The sequence below is a fragment of the Nerophis ophidion genome, linkage group LG17 (genome assembly GCF_033978795.1).
Source record: "Nerophis ophidion isolate RoL-2023_Sa linkage group LG17, RoL_Noph_v1.0, whole genome shotgun sequence".
NCBI classification, from domain to species: Eukaryota; Metazoa; Chordata; class Actinopteri; order Syngnathiformes; family Syngnathidae; genus Nerophis; species Nerophis ophidion.
This window is the reverse complement of record NC_084627.1, coordinates 11,307,590-11,330,481: the sequence shown is the minus strand read 5'-3', so window position 1 is coordinate 11,330,481 and position 22,892 is coordinate 11,307,590. Positions and strand designations below refer to the sequence as shown.

General features: G+C 41.4%; 2 protein-coding genes across 2 annotated transcripts in view; both read right to left on the bottom strand.

Moving 5' to 3' along the window:
- The window catches only part of wdr36 (WD repeat domain 36), a 13,763-nt gene extending 9,390 nt beyond the window's left edge, over positions 1–4,373 (bottom strand). Inside the window, exon 1 of the mRNA XM_061876262.1 lies at positions 4,074–4,373. Within this exon, the coding sequence (XP_061732246.1) occupies positions 4,074–4,220 (147 nt within the window). The 5' untranslated portion in view covers positions 4,221–4,373. The remainder of the gene's footprint in view (positions 1–4,073) is intronic.
- A 2,480-nt stretch (positions 4,374–6,853) lies between these two features.
- Positions 6,854–17,304, bottom strand: slc25a46 (solute carrier family 25 member 46). Its single transcript, XM_061876261.1, has 8 exons — positions 16,913–17,304; positions 10,270–10,312; positions 8,307–8,364; positions 8,154–8,231; positions 7,983–8,083; positions 7,858–7,914; positions 7,740–7,797; positions 6,854–7,674 (listed from the first exon to the last, which is right to left on the bottom strand). Exons 1-8 carry the CDS (start codon positions 17,181–17,183, stop codon positions 7,078–7,080), a joined length of 1,263 nt encoding a protein of 420 aa, XP_061732245.1. The 5' UTR covers positions 17,184–17,304; the 3' UTR covers positions 6,854–7,077.
- Positions 17,305–22,892: the final 5,588 nt, after the last annotated feature.

Sequence of the window (22,892 nt, the reverse complement as noted above, 5' to 3'; positions counted from 1 at the left end):
TATCTGTGTTGGCCCTGCGATGAGGTGGCGACTTGTCCAGGGTGTACCCCGCCTTCCGCCCGATTGTAGCTGAGATAGGCGACAGCGCCCCCCGTGACCCCGAAAGGGAATAAGCGGTAGAAAATGGATGGATGGATGGATAAATAGTACCTGAAGTCGGAGGGGTGTGGCCACGGGTGTCTTGACGCCAGTGTCTCTGAGGGAAGTCACGCAGCTGCATGGACGGCACAAGCTCCGCTGATCTCCGGTAAGAGGCGACTTTATACCACAATTTTCTCACCGAAACCTGCCGGTTGACATGTGGTCGGGATCCTTGTTCGCTTGACCGCTCTGATCCATAGTAAAGCTTCACCTCCGGGAATGCAAACAAGGAAACACCGGCTGTGTTTGTGTTGCTAAAGGCGGCTACAACACACCGCTTCCCACCTACATCTTTCTTCTTTGACGTCTCCATTATTAATTGAACAAATTGCAAAAGATTCAGCAACACAGATGTCCAGAATACTGTGTAATTATGCGATTAAAGCAGACTAATTATAGCTTGGATCAGGCTGGAAAATAATGTCCGCTACAACTCGAGATGTCAAACGCACGCGTCATCATACGCGACGTTTTCAACACGACACTTCGCGGGAAATTTAAAATTGCAATTTAGTAAACTAAAAAGGCCGTATTGGCATGTGTTGCAATGTTAATATTTCATCATTGATATATAAACTATCAGACTGCGTGGTGGCTAGTAGTGGCTTTCAGTAGGCCTTTAAATTTTGCGCGAGGTGTCCTGTTGAAAACGTTGCGGAATGATGACGCTTATGTTGACGCGTGCTTGTGACCTCACACGGCTAAAAGTCGTCTCTTTTCATCGCATAATTACACAGTATCTTGGACATCTGTGTTGCTGAATCTTTTGCAATTTGTTCAATTAATAATGGAGACGTCAAAGAAGAATGCTGTTGGTGGAAAGCGGTGAAATGCATCTGCCTTTAGCAACTGAAACACAGCCGGTGTTTCTTTGTTTGTTGTGAAGCTTTAACACAGAGCAGTCAAGCGAACATGTTTCTCTACCACATGTCAACCAATTGTGATATTAAGTTGGTTCCTACCGGAGACTTGAGTGGATTATGCGACCTCCTCCTGCAGCTGTTAAAAAGGCAGCTGTGATCTTGGCACCTCCATTGGCTTCTCTCAGAGACACTGGCGTTCATCGCAGCTTTCCTACTTTCAGGTATGATTTTATAATCTCACTAAAACACTATTAACACAATAAGCAGATAAGGGATTTTCCAGAATTATCCTAGTAAATGTGTCTAATAACATCTGAATCGCTCCCACTGCCGCCGCATGGAGCCGTCGCCTTTTTTTTTTTTTTTTAGTGCTTCACTCTAACTTTTCTCATCCACGAATCTTTCATTCTCGCTCACATTACTGGGGAAATCGTTGCTTTCTCGGTCCAAATTGCTCTTGCTGCTGGTGGCTATGATTATAAACAATGTGAAGATGTGAGGAGTGTTTCTTTGTTTGTTGTGAAGCTTTAACACAGAGCGGTCAAGCGAACATGTTTCTCTACCACATGCCAACCAATTGTGACATTAAGTCGGCTCTTACCGGAGACTTGAGTGCATTATGCGACATCATCCTGCAGCTGTCAAAAAGGCAGCTGTTATCTTGGCTCCTCTCAGAGACAATGGCATTCACCGCAGCCCTCCGACTTTCAGGTATGACTTTATAATCTCACTAAAACACTAGTAACACAATAGCAGATAAGGGATTTTCCAGAGTTATCCTAGTAAATGTGTCTAATAACAACTGAATCACTCCCACTGCCGGAGTCACCTTTCCTTATTTTTTTTTAGTGCTTCACTCTAACTTTCCTCATCCACAAATCTTTCATCCTCGCTCAAATTAATGGGGAAATCGTCGCTTTCTCGGTCTGAATGGCTCTCGCTGCTGGTGGCCATGATTATAAACAATGTAAGGATGTGAGGAGATGTCACGCCAAATTTCTTCCCCCTACAAAAACCTTCCCCCCGGAAGAAATTTGGCGTGACAGCCCATCTAATACTTGAAGGACCACAATGAGGGTGGAAGGACCTTAAAGCAGCCCACACAACTGCCTGTTTTAAAAGCATTATAATTGGCTGATTGTCATTGGTGAAAAATAATGGTGAGGAAAAAAATATTAGAATTTCAGCATGCTAACCTTTCAAGCTATTTTTGCTTCGCTGATTTTGCAGCTGTAACCCTTAAGAGTCATATAACTTGGTATTGTCACGCCCTCATTGGGGTCCTTCAGGCATTAGAGGGGCTGTCACGACAAATTTGTTCCGGGGGGAAGGTTTTTGTAGGGGGGAAGAAATTTGGCGTAACAGCTCCTCCATTGGCTTCTCTCAGAGACACTGGCGTTCACCGCAGCCCTCCGACTTTCAGGTATGACTTTATAATCTCAATAAAACACTAGTAACACAATAAGCATATAAGGGATTTGACATAATTATCCTAGTAAATGTGTCTAATAACATCTGGAGCCGTCACGTTTTTTTCCTTTTTCTAGTCCTTAACTCTAAATTTCCTCATCCGTGAATCTTTCATCCTTGCTCAAATTAATGGGGAAGTTGTCGCTTTCTCGGTACGGAAAGCTCTAGCTGCTAGAGGCTATGATTGTAAACAATGTGAGGATGTGAGGAGCTGTCACGCCAAATTTCTTCCCCCCTACAAAAACCTTCCCCCCGGAAGAAATTTGGCGTGACAGCCTATCTAATACTTGAAGGACCACAATGAGGGTGGAAGGACCTTAAAGCAGCCCGCACAACTGCCTGTTTTAAAAGCATTATAATTGGCTGATTGTCATTGGTGAAAAATAACGGTGAGGAAAAAAATATTAGAATTCCAGCATGCTAACCTTTCAAGCTATTTTTGCTTCGCTAATTTTGCAGCTGTAACCCTTAACGGTGAGGAAAAAATATTAGCATTCCAGCATGCTAACTTTTAAAGCTATTTTTGCTTCGATAATTTTGCAGCTGTAATCCTTAATGGTGAGGAAAAAATAATAGCATTCCAGCATGCTAACCTTTCAAGCTATTTTTGCTTCGCTGATTTTGCAGCTGTAACCCTTAAGAGTCATATACTTGGTATTGTCACGCCCTCATTGGGGTCCTTCAGGCATTAGAGGGGCTGTCACGACAAATTTGTTCCGGGGGGAAGGTTTTTGTAGGGGGGAAGAAATTTGCCGTGACAGCTCCTCCATTGGCTTCTCTCAGAGACACTGGCGTTCACCGCAGCCCTCCGACTTTCAGGTATGACTTTATAATCTCACTAAAACACTAGTAAATAAATAAATGAGTTGTACTTGTATAGCGCTTTTCTACCTTCAAGGTACTCAAAGCGCTTTGACACTACCACATTTACCCATTCACACACACATTCACACACTGATGGAGGGAGCTGCCATGCAAGGCGCCAACCAGCACCCATCAGGAGCAAGGGTGAAGTGTCTTGCTCAGGACACAACGGATGTGACGAGGTTGGTTCTAGGTGGGATTTGAACCAGTGACCCTCGGGTTGCGCACGGCCACTCTCCCACTGCGCCACGCCGTCCCTTAACACAAGAAGCATATAAGGGATTTTCCAGAATTATCCTAGTAAATGTGTCTAATAACATCTGGAGCCGTCGCCTTTTTTTCCTTTTTCTAGTCCTTGACTCTAAATTTCCTCATCCACAAATCTTTCATCCTCGCTCAAATTAATGGAGAAATCGTCGCTTTCTTGGTCCGAATCGCTCTCGCTGCTGGTGGCCATGATTGTAAAAAATGTTCAGATGTGAGGAGCTCCACAACCCGTGACGTCACGCGCACATCGTCTGCTACTTCGGGTACAGGCAAGGCTTTTTTTATCAGCGACCAAAAGTGGCAAACTTTATCGTCGATGTTCTCTACTAAATCCTTTCAGCAAAAATATGGCAATATGGCGAAATGATCAAGTATGACACATAGAATGGACCTGCTATCCCCGTTTAAAAAAGAACATCTCATTTCAGTAGGCCTTTAAAAAAAGACAACTTTGACAGACTTTCTTACGTTGTATGTGTGCAAACATTTGCCCACGGAGGTCACCACGTAGAACTCGCGGTGTTTTTGATGGTAGCGAAGCACGTGTGGAACATGATTGCAGTACAGTCCCAAAACCCGGAAGCCGGAGAACAAAGAGCTGCCGCCTCCCGCCATCAACGTCAAAATATAAAATCTGCAGGAGCAGAAATTGGCAAAGTTGGATTTAGTTAGCTGGAGTTTTCATGAATAGTCCGCTACGAAAGCCGATGAGCGAGGGAACAGGAATGAACTGCGCGGGGAGGAAGTGTCCGTGTGGAGACCACGAACACCGACACAAAGGTTCCGCTTTCACAAAAAAACAACCACCTCCGCTTGACTTGTAATATTATTATTATTTTTTTTTACTTTTGTTTATATATTTCAACATCTACAAACAGACGAGAAACAGTAATCAAAATAAATACAAAAATAGTATTTAAACAATACAAAACAGCGCCAGGGGGTTGTAAATTCAAAGTAACTAAAATAGAATACAAATATATATATTTGTATTCTATTTATATATATATATATATATATATATATATATATATATATATATATATATATATATATATATATATATATATATATATATACATATAGATATAGATATATAAATATATATATATATATATATATATATATATATATATATATATATATATATATATATATATATATATATATATATTAGGGCTGCAAATCTTTGGGTGTCCCACGATTCGATTCAATATCGATTCCTGGGGTCGCGATTGGATTTTATATCGAATTTTTTCGATTCAACGCGATTCTCGATTCAAAAATGATATTTTTACAATTATTTATTCATTCAATACATAGGATTTCAGCAGGATCTACCCCAGTCTGCTGCAATGCAAGCAGAGTAGTAGATTTAAAAAAAAAAAAAAGCTTTTATAATTGTAAAGGACAATGTTTTATCAACTGATTGCAATAATGTAAATTTGTTTTAACTATTAAACGAACCAAAAATATGACTTATTTTATTTTTGTGAAAACATTGGACACAGTGTGTTGTCAAGCTTATGAGATGCGATGCAAGTGTAAATAATTCTTTTTTATTATTTTTATAAATGTCTAATGATAATGTCAATGAGGGATTTTTAATCACTGCTATGCTGAAATTATAACTAATATTGATACTGTTGTTGATAATATTCATTTTTGTTTCACTACTTTTGGTTTGTTCTGTGTGGTGTTTGTGTCTCCTCTCAATTGTTCTGTTTATTGCAGTTCTGAGTGTTGCTGGGTCAGGTTTGGTTTTGGAATTGGATTGCATTGTTATGGTATTGCTGTGTATTGTTTTGTTGGATTGAGAATCACGGTTCGTATTTGAATCAATTTTTTCCCACACCCCTAATATATATATATATATAAATATATATATATATATATATATATATATATATATATATATATATATGTGTGTGTATGTGTGGGAAAAATTAAAATCTCCTGATGATTGAGGGAACCCCTCATGAAACAGTTCTGTAGAGATGAAGTAGTCTTGTGATTTTTCCCACACACACATATTGCGCTCTACCACGGTATGGAGCACTATTCTCTGGATAATCTAATCAAGACATATATATATATATATATATATATATATACACACACACACACATTTGGCTAGGAGAGCCGTACAAGCCAAATATTTGAAAAGGTATTTCCGTGGGAGCCATATAATATTTTTTTTTAAGACTGAATACAACTAAATGCGTGCATTTTTTAAGTAAAACCAACATATTTTTAGTATAATAAGCCTGTTATTCTTTTTAATAACATTGTTATTCTGAAGTGAACAAGCCATAAATAAAATACTTCTCTACATATTAATGCGACTTCTTGAACAGGTGCAGTAGAAACTGGATGGATGGATTAAAATGCATGAGAATGTTTTATATTTTGAAGGTTATTTTTAACATCGTGATTACCAGCGGAATTATTCATTACTTACCATGTTAAGCAATGTCAGCTAAGATTTATCTGAGAGCCAGATGCAGTTGTCAAAAGAGCCACATCTGGCTCTAGAGCCATAGGTTCCCTACCCCTGATATAAACAAAGTGCAAAGGCTCACTGAATTTCAATAGAAAACTTAAATTTGGAACACAGCATCATCGGTTTCACAGCTTTTTTGTTGTTAAAGGTAGAGAGCGTTTTAATGTACAATTCTAAATCTTTTTTAAAGGCACAAAAGACAGGTCGGGTATTGAGAAACTCACATCTATGCATATAAAACTTAGCCAATAGAGTAATAAGGCTGCAAAGGTAAAATTGATTTTCAATTTTTTTTATTTCGTTTGTTTTTAAACTCCGCTCCACCACAACGTATCACCACTTCCGCTCTTAGCGCCTTCAAAATAAGAGCTCAAGGCATGTACTGCAAAACAGCTTACCGGTATAACAGGAACTTAATATCACAAAGAGGCAAGTCCATAAAAACAGGTTACATACCTCCCTTCCTATAAAAAGAAACATCCTTGTTTCAACACAATAACAGGACAAGTGCAAACGCAACACAGGCAGTTAAAACAAAAAGCGTATTAACCTGTAACACCTAAAAATACAGAGCCTCACACACACAAACAAAAAAGTCCATACAAATAGGTTACACTACAAACAAAATGTGTGCAAACCACAAATACCGACACAAAGGTTCTGCTTTCACAAAAACGCCAACCTCCGCTTGACTTGTAGTTTATACAGTTTTTTTTTTATATAAGCAGTAAAGCTGCAAACAAAATCAGGATGAAATGTCTTTTATTGGATATTGACAAGAAATACACTATAATTTGATCAGAAAATCCTCAACTTAACAAGTTTCTTGGCTTCATGCATACACACAGACAGGGACTGACATCATGTATTTTGTGCTAAGCTAAAATAAGATAGCGATGTGTGTGATATAATATTGTTGCCACGGTGACGGTGAGAGGCCCAAGACGTCGCGTCTCCGTGGCGACGCCTCTAGCTGACTTTACCCTCCAGCAGCAGCAGCCTGAGAATCGTCCGCGCGGCGGCGAGCAAGACGCCGTGCAGCGCAAACTGCGCCACCAGTGCGCCGAAGCCGCGGTAAAAGCCCGGCCAGCCTTCTTTGCGACGGATGGCGTGGAGACAGTCGGCGAAGCCGTCGTACTGCGTGTTGACGGGCAGCACCAGCGGGCTGCCGCCGTTTCCCTCCGCCATCACCCCGTCGGTGGCGTCGATGATGGTACGGGTGCCCTGCAGGCTGAGACGGTGCAGCGCCGTCTCCAGCGGGAACATCACCACGTCCGCCACCAGCGATCCCAGCCACGCCGCCGCCAGCTCGGGGAAGTGAGCTTCAATCGGGTCCGTCGGGCCTTGGTGCCCCTTCTTGTTGCGATTGTGTAGCCAGAGCGCCACGCGCTGCACGGAGGAGGCGAGAGCGTAGCGCAGGACGGCGTGTGCGAGGGCAGGAAGTATCAGACAGCTGAGGGGAAGTAGGCGGCGACTGTGAGGCGCGCCAACACCCAGCAGGCGCGCCAGACCTTCACGCATGCAATCCAGCAGACCCGATGACGAGTCGTCTCGCACGATCTCGCTCTGCAGCACAACGACGTGACGGTTAGCGGTGACATCGATTAATCGTCAATGAATCAATCGATCACCTGCACGGTCTCAATGAGGCTGGAGCAGTAGAACGGAAGTGCAACCACCGCGGTCAAGCTGCCGACAGGAAGTTACGGCGTTATCGGGTGTCACGCCGGTAGAAGAAAAACAACTCACCCTTTGAGCAGGAAGTGAGCCACCAGCTGCTTGGCGCTCCAACGATGAGGAATATCCCTGCGGCCACAAACGCACCGGTTAAAGCCACGCCCCCGCGCTACCACCAACCTGGCTCTCATGGTTACCGTGGCAACGGCGTGACCTCGCTGATGATGCCCTCCGCTCCCAGCATGACGCCGTGCACGATGAAGGTGCTGCCCATCCCCTTCCACAGCGCCCTGGGACCCTGATGTGGACACGCACAGCGTGACCGTCATGTGACCGCGGGCCACGCCCCTCCCCGAGTGACCACTGACCTGCGACTTGCTGATGGAGTACATGACGGCGAGAGCGCTGAACGGCGTCAAGTGGTAGCAGCGAGCGTGATAGTTGACCTGCACACAAGCACAAAGGCGGTTGGTGGGCTGGCAACGTGGTGGCGGTCAACAATGGCGGGGAGGCGGGGTCACCTGACACTGTCTGCGGAAGACCACGCAGGGGTGAGTGAGGACGTTCTCTGTGAACAGACTGGAGACCAACACCACATGTTGTCAATTGGTCACCATGCAAATATCACATCATCAAGAGGAGTGCACAACAATGAACTTAAAATCTTATTCATTCGATTCTAAACGTTTTTTTTTTTTTAATAATCAAGAAAATGTATGTATATATGTGTATATATATATGTATATATATATATATATATACACACACATACACACACACATATATATATGTATGTATATATATACACACACATACACACACACACACATATGTATGCATATATATATATACATATATATGTATGTATATATATGCGTATATATATATACACACACACACACACACACATATATGTATGTCTATATATATATACATACATACATATGTGTGTATACATATATACACATTTTTGTATACATATATACACACATTATATACATATATATGTACATATATACATACACAAATATATATATATATATACATACATACTTAAGTAGTATCACACACACACACACACACACATGTATGTATATATACATATATATGTGTATATATATACATACACACACACATATGTATGTATATATATATACATATATATGTGTGTATACATATATACACACATTATACATATATATGTACATATATACATACACAAATATATATATATATATATACACACACACACACACGTATATATATATATATATATATATATACATATATGTATGTATATATACACACACACACAATGTATGTATATATATACATATATATATATATATATATATATACACACACACACACACACACATGTATGTATATATATATGTGTGTATACATATATACACATTTTTGTATACATATATACACACATTATATACATATATATGTACATATATACATACACAAATATATATATATATATATACATACATACTTGAGTGGTATATATACATACACACACATGTATGTATATATATATATATACATATATATATATATATATATATATATATATATATATATATATATATATATATATATATGTGTATATATATATATATATATATATACACACACACACACACACACACACATGTATGTATATATATACATATACTTGTGTGTATACATATATACACATTTTTGTATACATATATACACACATTATATACATATATATGTACATATACACATACACAAATATATATATACATACATACTTGAGTATTATATGTATATATATACACACACACACACACACACATATATATATATATATATATATATACATATATATATAAATATACTTGAGTGTATATATATATATATATATATTTACACACACACACACACACACACACATATATATATACTTGAGTAGTATATATATATATATACTTGAGTAGTTTTTCACTGAGAAGTTACTCAAATATTTATTTAGAGCAGTGGTTCTCTGATTTTTTGTCACCAAGTAAAATACAGTATCTTTATCGGTCTAAGTATTCATTAAAAACAACGCAGAAGTTTCATTTAACAAGTATATTTGTATATACACAAGTATATGTGTTTGAATAGAGAAAAATAAAACACTGCACTTTATTCCAGTGATTATCTGGCGTTCCACTAGACGGAACCCACGTACCACTAGTGGTACACGTACCACAATTTAAGAATGACTGATTTAGAGGAGTACTTTTTACTTTTATTTGAGTCAAATTACTCTCCAGCAGGGGTGTAAAACTTAATTTACCAATGGAGCTAGAGTCTGGGTAAGGCTGAGTCGCAAATGGCCCGACTCTAAAGTGATGGTACTCTTACTTAAATACACTTTTGGACTACTCTAACTACCTATGATCAATACGTCCCGTGTTCAATACTTCCCAACATCAACATATTACATGGTCAGCGGTTTACCTGACGAGGCCGATCCCAAAACCAGCGAAGCGATTCAGCTGTTCTGTAATGACACATCATGTTGAATATTTATTATTTATCAGAATATAACACAGTTGACTTTACTGGACACACAATTTAAGTATTAAAATATACAATACAAACTAAATCACCCAAAACAATTCACGTGCGTGGCCACCGCTACTGCTCCCCTCATAAGAATTAGGATGTCACTAAACATGAAGTACACGTTTGTGTACTTATGGACTGAAGTACATCATATCAAAAGATGATTCTTAGTTTTAATCTACTTAGGGCCCAATAAGCCCAAATAGCAAAGAGAAATAGAAAAAGCATGTAAACAAAACAGCTTTGGCCTCAATAATGACTGACTTAATTATATCGAGAGGAGCCAGATGAGGTGGTTCGGGCATCTGGTCAGGATGCCACCTGAACGCCTCCCTAGGGAGGTGTTTAGGGCACGTCCAACCGGTAGGAGGAAGACCCAGGACACGTTGGGAAGACCATTCCTCGCGGCTGGCCTGGGAACGCCTCGGGATCCCCCCGGAGGAGCTGGGCGAAGTGGCTGGGGAGAAGGAAGTCTAGGCTTCCCTGCTTAGGCTGCTGCCCCCGCGATCTGACCTCGAATAAGCGGAAGAAGATGGATGGATGGATAGAATGGAATTTATCTTTATTGTACATTGTACAACTAAATTGCAAGCAAACTATCCAGCAAGTCTGTGGAACGCTCACCCTGACCCCATGAGGGCACTACAGACTGTGGAGGCTTTTAAAAAAGGCTTAAAAACCCTTCTTTTTTTCCTTTAAAAAAACTTTTTTTTTTTTTTTAGATATATGCATACTAGTTCTAGCTATTAGGCTGTTCTATTTTTTTATTTTTATTATCTTTTTTTTTTAATACACTGTAGCACTTAGAGTGTTTTTTTTTTTACAAATAAAATATATTATTATTATTATCATTATTATCCATCCATCTATTTTCTTCCACTTATCCAAGGTTGGGTTGCGGGGGCAGCACCCTAAGCAGGGAAGCCCAGACTTCCCCTCTCCCCAGCCACTTCATCCAGTTCCTCCCGGGGGATCCCGAGGCGTTCCCAGGCCACACCCCCAGCGGGCCTTCCCTAATTCTGAGGTCTCCAGGTTGGCGAGTATGGCATAATAGTCATTACTGCAACAAAAAGTCTGGGCTTCCCTCCTTAGGCTGCTGCCCCCGCGACCCAACCTCGGATAAGTGGAAGAAGATACATAGATTAACTATATATTAAAAAACTGTTGTATTACTAATTCACGGATGTTATTTTACTATTAAAAAAAGTCAGTAAATGAATGTATTAATTCTTAAATGCTCTGAAGTGGGTAAGGGGGGTACATTAAGTGAAATAAGCTTTTTTCTTCCTATTCCTTTTAGGACATGATGTAAAGTGAAATTATATGAAATTGTGTGATGTATTATGTCAGGGGTGTCCAAACTTTTTCCACAGAGGGCCGCACACGTAAAAATATAAACATGCGGGGGCCATTTTGATCTTTTTCATTTTCAAACCATAACAAACTATATGGATTTTTTTTTTAATCCTTAGGGCTCCTGGGGAGCATAGAGGGTCTCAGTCACTAAAATGTTAAAAAATAAGTCAAATTATTATTTTTTATTTAATGCTTACAGTAAATCTGTATATCAACTTGAGGTTGATATAAAGTAAAACAAATAAGGTTTTATGCCTTTTCTGTCAAAGACAACTTTGTTTTTTTTTATAGAAAAACGGAAATATGCAGTATTTAGATGGATGGATAGATAGATAGTACTTTATTGATTCCTTCAGGAGAGTTCCTTTATTTAGCAATTAAAGCCCTCAAAGATCAATAATGCAGGACACCATTGATTTTAATTATTTAATAGTTTTGAGTAATCACAGTGAAAAGTTACATAAAATCCTACTAAATTTATTTGAGATCCAAAAGGTTCCCCACTCACAAAGTCATGCATTTTTATTAGTTTTATTTTAAAACTCTTAACACTTAAACTTCCAGATCAACTTTCGATATATCTGTCGATTTTATGTTTCAACTATTATTTTGTTTTATGGTCTTTTGTCAAAACTTTGATGTTTCTATACGGCAACCACACAACATATGCAATATTTTTTCCACATAAAACATTTTAAAGTGATAATTTTTAAGTAATAATTCATTATAACATCGATTTTTTTGTCCTTTTTTTTTGGGAGCAATTGAAAAAAAAAAAAGAAAATAAAGAAAAAAGGAAAATTCAATGTTTTATTTTTTTAATTTTTGCAATAATATCAATTTTGCAATTTTTGCAGAATGTGTGGCGGGCCGGTAAACTAATAGCTGCGGGCCGCAAATGGCCCCCGGGGCCGCACTTTGGACACCCCTGTATGATGCTGTAAGAATGTTCACGTTTGAAATAAACTAAAGACAAAAATAAATAAAGTAAAAATACTCATTAATACTACACCTAAAAGATGTAATCACACAATTACCGTATTTCCTTGATTTACTGCCGGGTCAAACTCGCTTCACAAAACAATTAGCGCATGCTTAGTATTACCGCCGGGTCAAACTCGTGACATCACAAGTGACACTTCCCCTGTCGTCTTTTTCAAAATGGAGGAGACTGATTTCAATACCGGTACTTTGAAATCGCATAAAGGGAAGAGGATTAAGAGATTTTCAGTAGGATCTAAGGTCCAAGCTTACATCACACTCAAATTTTTACTGCATACCTTTGGTAAGTGCCAAAGTGAGAAGATGTTTTAAAATAATTAGCACATGCTTACTTTTACCGCATGCCTTTGGTAAGCGCAGGAGTGAGAAGAGGTTTTAAATGAATTAGCGCCCCGTCGGCAATTCAAGGAAATACTGTAAGTCATATTTTTGGTTCGTTTAATAGTTACAACATACGGCATAGCTCGGTTGGTAGAGTGGCCGTGCCAGCAACTTGAGGGTTGCAGGTTCGATTCCTGCTTGTGCCATCCTAGTCACTGCCGTTGTGTCCTTGGGCAAGACACTTTACCCACCTGCTCCCAGTGCCACCCACACTGGTTTAAATGTAACTTAGATATTGGGTGTCACAATGTAAAGCGCTTTGAGTCACGTGAGAAAATCGCTATATAAATATAATTCACTTCATTATTCCAATCAGTTTATAAAACATTGTCCTTTACAATAATAAAAGCTTTTTTTTTTTTTTTTTAAATCTACTACTCTGCTAGCATGTCAGCAGACTGGGGTGGATCCTGCTGAAATCCTATGTATTGAATGAATACAGAATCGTTTTGAATCAGAAAAATATCGTTTTTGAATCGAGAATCGAATCGAAAAAAATCGATATATTTTCGAATCGTGACCCCAAGATTCGAGATTAAATCGAATCGTGGGACACCCAAAGATTTGCAGCCCTAACATGTAGTGTTCATCGGGTGAGGCATTGCAAATTAAACAATACCCCGCCTTCCGCCCGATTGTAGCTGCGATAGGGAATAAGCGGTAGAAAATGGATGGATGGATGGAATTGGTCCAGGTTATCAGGGACTGTTATTACTGACGGACAGATGTCGCAGTGTGACTGCAGCCGGGCACGTAAGAAAACCCTCGTCTCCTGTCGCTTTCGTTCATTTGCCGCTTTTCCACTAATGCAGGGGTAGGCAACCCAGAACGTTGAAAGAGCCACATTGGACCCAAATAACACAACACTGTCAAGCGCCATTCATAGGGGCGGCATGGCGTAGTGGGTAGAGCGGCCGTGCCAGAAACCTGAGGGTTGCAGGTTCGCTTCCCACCGTTGTGTCCTTGGGCAGGACACTTCACCCTTTGCCGCTCACACCGGTGAATGAATGATGAATGAATGACTGGTGGTGGTCGGAGGGGCCGTAGGCGCAAAGTGGCAGCCACGCTTCCGTCAGTCTACCCCAGGGCAGCTGTGGCTACAGATGTAGCTTACCACCACCAGGTGTGAATGAATGATGGGTTCCCACTTCTCTGTGAGCGCTTGGAGTATATAACAATAGAAAAGCGCGATATAAATCTAAATCCATTATTATTATTATTATTATATAAAACTCGCAGGCCGCACTAAAGTCAAACTTTCATGGACAGATGTCGCAGTGTGACTGCAGCCGGGCACGTAAGAAAACCCTCGTCTCCTGTCGCTTTCGCTCAGGGACAGCGTGGCGCAGTGGGAGAGTAGCCGTGCGCTACCCGAGGGTCACTGGTTCAAATCCCACCTAGAACCAACCTCGTCACGTCCGTTGTGTCCTGAGCAAGACACTTCACCCTTGCTCCTGATGGGTGCTGGTTGGCGCCTTGCATGGCAGCTCCCTCCATCAGTGTGTGAATGTGTGTGTGAATGGGTAAATGTGGAAGTAGTGTCGAAGCGCTTTGAGTACCTTGAAGGTAGAAAAGCGCTATACAAGTACAACCCATTATTTGCCGCTTTTCCACTAATGCAGGGGTAGGCAACCCAAAACGTTGAAAGAGCCACATTGGACCCAAATAACACAACACTGTCAAGCGCCATTCATAGGGGCGGCATGGCGTAGTGGGTAGAGCGGCCGTGCCAGAAACCTGAGGGTTGCAGGTTCGCTTCCCACCTATGGACATCAAAGTCGCTGCCGTTGTGTCCTTGGGCAGGACACTTCACCCTTTGCCGCTCACACCGGTGAATGAATGATGAATGAATGACTGGTGGTGGTCGGAGGGGCCGTAGGCTTAAACTGGCAGCCACGCTTCCGTCAGTCTACCCCAGGGCAGCTGTGGCTACAGATGTAGCTTACCACCACCAGGTGTGAATGAATGATGGGTTCCCACTTCTCTGTGAGCGCTTTGAGTATATAACAATAGAAAAGCGCGATCTAAATCCATTATTATTATTATTATATAAAACTCACAGGCCGCACTAAAGTCAAACTTTCATGGACAGATGTCGCAGTGTGACTGCAGCCGGGCACGTAAGAAAACCCTCGTCTCCTGTCGCTTTCGCTCATTTGCCGCTTTTCCACTAATGCAGGGGTAGGCAACCCAGAACGTTGAAAGAGCCACATTGGACCCAAATAACACAACACTGTCAAGCGCCATTCATAGGGGCGGCATGGCGTAGTGGGTAGAGCGGCCGTGCCAGAAACCTAAGGGTTGCAGGTTCGCTTCCCACCTATGGACATCAAAGTCGCTGCCGTTGTGTCCTTGGGCAGGACACTTCACCCTTTGCCGCTCACACCGGTGAATGAATGATTGGTGGTGGTCAGAGGGGCCGTAGGCGCAAACTGTCAGCCACGCTTCCGTCAGTCTACCCCAGGGCAGCTGTGGCTACAGATGTAGCTTACCACCACCAGGTGTGAATGAATGATGGGTTCCCATTTCTCTGTGAGCGCTTGGAGTATATAACAATAGAAAAGCGCGGTATAAATCTAAATCCATTATTATTATTATTATATAAAACTCACAGGCCTCACTAAAGTCAAACTTTCATGGACAGATGTCGCAGTGTGACTGCAGCCGGGCACGTAAGAAAACCCTCGTCTTCTGTCGCTTTCACTCATTTGCCGCTTTTCCACTAATGCAGGGGTAGGCAACCCAAAACGTTGAAAGAGCCACATTGGACCCAAATAACACAACACCGTCAAGCGCCATTCATAGGGGCGGCATGGCGTAGTGGGTAGAGCGGCCGTACCAGAAACCTGAGGGTTGCAGGTTCGCTTCCCACCTATGGACATCAAAGTCGCTGCCGTTACCTTAAAACTCATTTGTATACTGTAGCCTTTAAATAGACTCCCTTTTTAGACCAGTTGATCTGCTGTTTCTTTTCTTTTTCTTCTATGTCCCACTCTCCCCTGTGGAGGGGGTCCGGTCCGATCCGGTGGCCATGTACTGCTTGCCTGTGTATCGGCTGGGGACATCTCTGCGCTGCTGATCCGCCTCGACATCTCTGCGCTGCTGATCCGCCTCCGCTTGGGATGGTTTCCTGCTGGCTCCGCTGTGAACGGGACTCTCGCTGCTGAGTTGGACCCGCTTTGGACTGGACTCTCGCGACTGTGTTGGATCCATTGTGGATTGAACTTTCACAGTATCATGTTAGACCCGCTCGACATCCATTGCTTTCCTCCTCTCTAAGGTTCTCATAATCATTATTGTCACAGACGTCCCACTGGATCATTATTGTCACCGATGTCCCACTGGGTGTGAGTTTTCCTTGCCCTTATGTGGGCCTACCGAGGATGTCGTGGTGGTTTGTGCAGCCCTTTGAGACACTAGTGATTTAGGGCTATATAAGTAAACATTGATTGATTGATTGATTATTATTATTATTATTATTATTATTATTATATAAAACTCGCGGGCCGCGCTAATGTCAAACTTTCATATTAAGGTGGGGGCCGCCAAAAAACGTCTCGCGGGCCGCAATTGGCCCACGGGCCGCGTGTCTGAGACCCCTGTTTTAGGACATGATGTCAAGTGATATTATTTGAAATTGTGTGATGTATTATGCTGTGAGGGTGTTCACGTTCGAAACAAATTAAAGAAATAAAGTAAAAATACTACACCTAAAAGATGTAATGACACACTTAGCTCAATAAAAACCAACACCGCTAGTTATGACAGGAATTAGCATGGAAGCTAGCAGCCTCACCAGCCGGCGGCCCGCCAGCCTGCGCCGCGTCCCACTCGCGAGGGCCTCCCGGACCCGTGGACTCCCCGGGCGGCTCGTCGTACAGCGGCGTCCGCTCGCCCGTCTGCAGGTTGCGGCTGCCGGGGATGTCGGGCGGCGTGGTGACCCACTGGTGATGGTACGCCTCCCCTTGGCCGCCGGCGCTGCGCAGCGGGTATCCCGCGCCGTAGTTTGGCTCATCTCGGCCGCGGTAGAGGAGCCCGTCAAAGCTGTCCGGTCGCCTGGAGGCCATGGCGGGGGTCAGCGAGAGTTGCGGCCGTGGGAGAAGCAAGAGATCAGCTTGAGCCGCCGGACAACAACATCCAGCCGTCACCTGCTTCACCCGGAAGTTGTAGCGGCGTGTCGGCCGCTGCTGCCCCCTGCTGGTTAGACACCACCAGGTGTTTCGTCACATGACGTTTAATATTAATCGTTTCATATTCCACATTCAAATTCCAGTTTTATAGTGTTAAATAAATACACTTACTGTATACTCAAATACAAAATTATTAACATTACGCATTATATGAATCGTATTCAATCATTATATCCATTACATCTAAACTATTGTTTATCCCTCCCGACAGAAGCTAACTTCGAACTGGTCCATTAGTCTGTGTTGGACCCATAGAGTAGTGGATCTAACATAATAGTGAGAGTCCAGTCCATGGTGGATCTAACATAATAGTGAGAGTCCAGTCCATAGTGGATCTAACATAATAGTGAGAGTCCAGGCCATAGTGGATCTAACATAATAGCGAGAGTCCAGTCCATAGTGGATCCAACATAATAGTGTGAGAGTCAAGTCCATAGTGGATGTAATGTAATAGTGTGAGTCCAGTCCATAGTGGATCTAACATAATAGTGTGAGTCCAGTCCATAGTGGATCTAACATAATAGTGAGAGTCCAGTCCATAGTGGATCTAACATAATAGTGAGAGTCCAGTCCATAGTGGATCTAACATAATAGTGAGAGTCCAGTCCATAGTGGATCTAACATAATAGTTATTCCAGTCCATAGTGGATCTAACATAATAGTGAGAGTCCAGTCCATAGTGGATCTAACATAATCGTGAGAGTCCAGTCCATAGTGGATCCAACATAATAGTGAGAGTCCAGTCCATAGTGGATCTAACATAATAGTGAGAGTCCAGTCCATAGTGGATCTAACATAATAGTGAGAGTCCAGTCCATAGTGGATCTAACATAATAGTTATTCCAGTCCATAGTGGATCTAACATAATAGTTATTCCAGTCCATAGTGGATCTAACATAATAGTGAGAGTCCAGTCCATAGTGGATCTAACATAATAGTGTGAGAGTCCAGTCCATAGTGGATCTAACATCATAGTTAGTCCAGTCCATAGTGGATCTAACATAATAGTGAGAGTCCAGTCCATAGTGGATCTAACATAATAGCGAGAGTCCAGTCCATAGTGGATCTAACATAATAGTGAGAGTCCAGTCCATAGTGGATCTAACATAATAGTGAGAGTCCAGTCCATAGTGGATCTAACATAATAGTGAGAGTCCAGTCCATAGTGGATCTAACATAATAGTGTGACAGTCCAGTCCATAGTGGATCTAACATCATAGTTAGTCCAGTCCATAGTGGATCTAACATAATAGTGAGAGTCCAGTCCATAGTGGATCTAACATAATAGCGAGAGTCCAGTCCATAGTGGATCTAACATAATAGTGAGAGTCCAGTCCATAGTGGATCCAACATAATAGTGAGAGTCCAGTCCATAGTGGATCTAACATAATAGTGAGAGTCCAGTCCATAGTGGATCTAACATAATAGTGAGAGTCCAGTCCATAGTGGATCTAACATAATAGTGTGAGTCCAGTCCATAGTGGATCTAACATAATAGTGAGAGTCCAGTCCATAGTGGATCTAACATAATAGTGAGAGTCCAGTCCATAGTGGATCTAACATAATAGTGAGAGTCCAGTCCATAGTGGATCTAACATAATAGTTATTCCAGTCCATAGTGGATCTAACATAATAGTGAGAGTCCAGTCCATAGTGGATCTAACATAATCGTGAGAGTCCAGTCCATAGTGGATCCAACATAATAGTGAGAGTCCAGTCCATAGTGGATCTAACATAATAGTGAGAGTCCAGTCCATAGTGGATCTAACATAATAGTGAGAGTCCAGTCCATAGTGGATCTAACATAATAGTTATTCCAGTCCATAGTGGATCTAACATAATAGTTATTCCAGTCCATAGTGGATCTAACATAATAGTGAGAGTCCAGTCCATAGTGGATCTAACATAATAGTGAGAGTCCAGTCCATAGTGGATCTAACATAATAGTGATAGTCCAGTCTATAGTGGATCTAACATAATAGAGTCCAGTCTATATTGGATCTAACATAATAGCGAGAGTCCAGTCCATAGTGGATCTAACATAATAGTGTGAGAGTCCAGTTCATAGTGGATCTAACATAATAGTGAGAGTCCAGTCCATAGTGGATCTAACATAATAGTGAGAGTCCAGTCCATAGTGGATCTAACATAATAGTGAGAGTCCAGTCCATAGTGGATCTTACATAATAGTGAGAGTCCAGTCCATAGTGGATCTAACATAATAGTGAGAGTCCAGTCCATAGTGGATCTTACATAATAGTGAGAGTCCAGTCCATAGTGGATCTAACATAATAGTTAGAGTCCAGTCCATAGTGGATCTAACATAATAGTGAGAGTCCAGTCCATAGTGGATCTAACATAATAGTGAGAGTCCAGTCCATAGTGGATCTAACATAATAGTTAGAGTCCAGTCCATAGTGGATCTAACATAATAGTGAGAGTCCAGTCCATAGTGGATCTAACATAATAGTGACAGTCCAGTCCATAGTGGATCTAACATAATAGTGAGAGTCCAGTCCATAGTGGATCTAACATAAAAGTGAGAGTCCAGTCCATAGTGGATCTAACATAATAGTGAGAGTCCAGTCCATAGTGGATCTAACATAATAGTGAGAGTCCAGTCCATAGTGGATCTAACATAATAGTGAGAGTCCAGTCCATAGTGGATCTAACATAATAGTGAGAGTCCAGTCCATAGTGGATCTAACATAATAGTGAGAGTCCAGTCCATAGTGGATCTAACATAATAGTGAAAGAGTCCAGTCCATAGTGGATCTAACATAATAGTGAGAGTCCAGTCCATATTGGATCTAACATAATAGTGAGAGTCAAGTCCATAGTGGATCTAACATAATAGTGTGAGAGTCCAGTCCATAGTGGATCTAACATAATAGTGAGAGTCCAGCCCATAGTGGATCTAACATAATAGTGAGAGTCCAGTCCATATTGGATCTAACATAATAGTGAGAGTCCAGGCCACAGTGGATCTAACATAATAGTGAGAGTCCAGTCCATAGTGGATCTAACATAATAGTGAGAGTCCAGTCCATATTGAATCTAACATAATAGTGTGGGAGTCCAGGCCACAGTGAATCCAACATAATAGAGTCCAGCCTATAGTGGATCTAACATAATAGAGTCCAGTCCATAGTGGATCCAACATAATAGTGAGAGTCCAGTCCGTAGTGGATCTAACAAAATAGTGAGAGTCCAGTCCATAGTGGATCCAACATAATTGAGCCCAGCCTATAGTGGATCTAACCTAATAGAGTCCAGTCCATAGTGGATCCAACATAATAGTGAGAGTCCAGTCCATAGTGGATCTAGCATAATAGTGAGAGTCCAGTCCATAGTGGATCTAACATAATAGTGAGAGTCCAGTCCATAGTGGATCTAACATAATAGTGAGAGTCCAGTCCATAGTGGATCTAACATAATAATGAGAGTCCAGTCCATAGTGGATCTAACATAATAGTGAGAGTCCAGTCCATAGTGGATCTAACATAATAGTGAGAGTCCAGTCCATAGTGGATCTAACATAATAGTGAGAGTCCAGTCCATAGTGGATCTAACATAATAGTGAGAGTCCAGTCCATAGTGGATCTAACATAATAGTGACAGTCCAGTCCATAGTGGATCTAACATAATAGTGACAGTCCAGTCCATAGTGGATCGAACATAATAGTGAGAGTCCAGTCCATAGTGGATCTAACATAATAGTGTGGGAGTCCAGTCCTTAGTGGATCTAACATAATAGTGAGAGTCCAGTCCATAGTGGATCTAACATAATAGTGAGAGTCCAGTCCATAGTGGATCTAACATAATAGAGTCCAGTCTATATTGGATCTAACATAACAGTGAGAGTCCAGTCCATAGTGGATCTTACATAATAGTGAGAGTCCAGTCCATAGTGGATCTAACATAATAGTGAGAGTCCAGTCCATAGTGGATCTAACATAATAGTTAGAGTCCAGTCCATAGTGGATCTAACATAATAGTGAGAGTCCAGTCCATAGTGGATCTAACATAATAGTGACAGTCCAGTCCATAGTGGATCTAACATAATAGTGAGAGTCCAGTCCATAGTGGATCTAACATAATAGTGAGAGTCCAGTCCATAGTGGATCTAACATAATAGTGAGAGTCCAGTCCATAGTGGATCTAACATAATAGTGAGAGTCCAGTCCATAGTGGATCTAACATAATAGTGAAAGAGTCCAGTCCATAGTGGATCTAACATAATAGTGAGAGTCAAGTCCATAGTGGATCTAACATAATAGTGTGAGAGTCCAGTCCATAGTGGATCTAACATAATAGTGAGAGTCCAGCCCATAGTGGATCTAACATAATAGTGAGAGTCCAGTCCATATTGGATCTAACATAATAGTGAGAGTCCAGGCCACAGTGGATCTAACATAATAGTGAGAGTCCAGTCCATAGTGGATCTAACATAATAGTGAGAGTCCAGTCCATATTGAATCTAACATAATAGTGTGGGAGTCCAGGCCACAGTGAATCCAACATAATAGAGTCCAGTCCATAGTGGATCCAACATAATAGTGAGAGTCCAGTCCGTAGTGGATCTAACAAAATAGTGAGAGTCCAGTCCATAGTGGATCCAACATAATTGAGTCCAGCCTATAGTGGATCTAACATAATAGAGTCCAGTCCATAGTGGATCCAACATAATAGTGAGAGTCCAGTCCGTAGTGGATCTAACATAATAGTGAGAGTCCAGTCCATAGTGGATCTAACATAATAGTGAGAGTCCAGTCCATAGTGGATCTAACATAATAATGAGAGTCCAGTCCATAGTGGATCTAACATAATAGTGAGAGTCCAGTCCATAGTGGATCTAACATAATAGTGAGAGTCCAGTCCATAGTGGATCTAACATAATAGTGAGAGTCCAGTCCATAGTGGATCTAACATAATAGTGACAGTCCAGTCCATAGTGGATCTAACATAATAGTGACAGTCCAGTCCATAGTGGATCGAACATAATAGTGAGAGTCCAGTCCATAGTGGATCTAACATAATAGTGAGAGTCCAGTCCATAGTGGATCTAACATAATAGTGAGAGTCCAGTCCATAGTGGATCTAACATAATAGAGTCCAGTCTATATTGGATCTAACATAACAGTGAGAGTCCAGTCCATAGTGGATCTTACATAATAGTGAGAGTCCAGTCCATAGTGGATCTAACATAATAGTGAGAGTCCAGTCCATAGTGGATCTAACATAATAGTGAGAGTCCAGTCCATAGTGGATCTAACATAATAGTGAGAGTCCAGTCCATAGTGGATCTAACATAATAGTGACAGTCCAGTCCATAGTGGATCTAACATAATAGTGACAGTCCAGTCCATAGTGGATCTAACATAATAGTGACAGTCCAGTCCATAGTGGATCGAACATAATAGTGAGAGTCCAGTCCATAGTGGATCTAACATAATAGTGAGAGTCCAGTCCATAGTGGATCCAACATAATAGTGAGAGTCCAGTCCATAGTGGATCTAACATAATAGTGAGAGTCCAGTCCATTGTGGATCTAACATAATAGTGAGAGTCCACTCCATAGTGGAT

Excerpts from the sequence above, each read along its gene's own strand:
- slc25a46 (XM_061876261.1), bottom strand. The coding sequence starts at position 17,183 with ATGGCCTCCAGGCGACCGGACAGCTTTGACGGGCTCCTCTACCGCGGC. Across the intron at positions 10,313-16,912 it reads GGCTGGCGGGCCGCCGGCTG|AACAGCTGAATCGCTTCGCT; the intron begins GTGAGGCTGCTA and ends GTGTCATTACAG. Across the intron at positions 8,084-8,153 it reads ACTCCATCAGCAAGTCGCAG|GGTCCCAGGGCGCTGTGGAA; the intron begins GTCAGTGGTCAC and ends TGTCCACATCAG.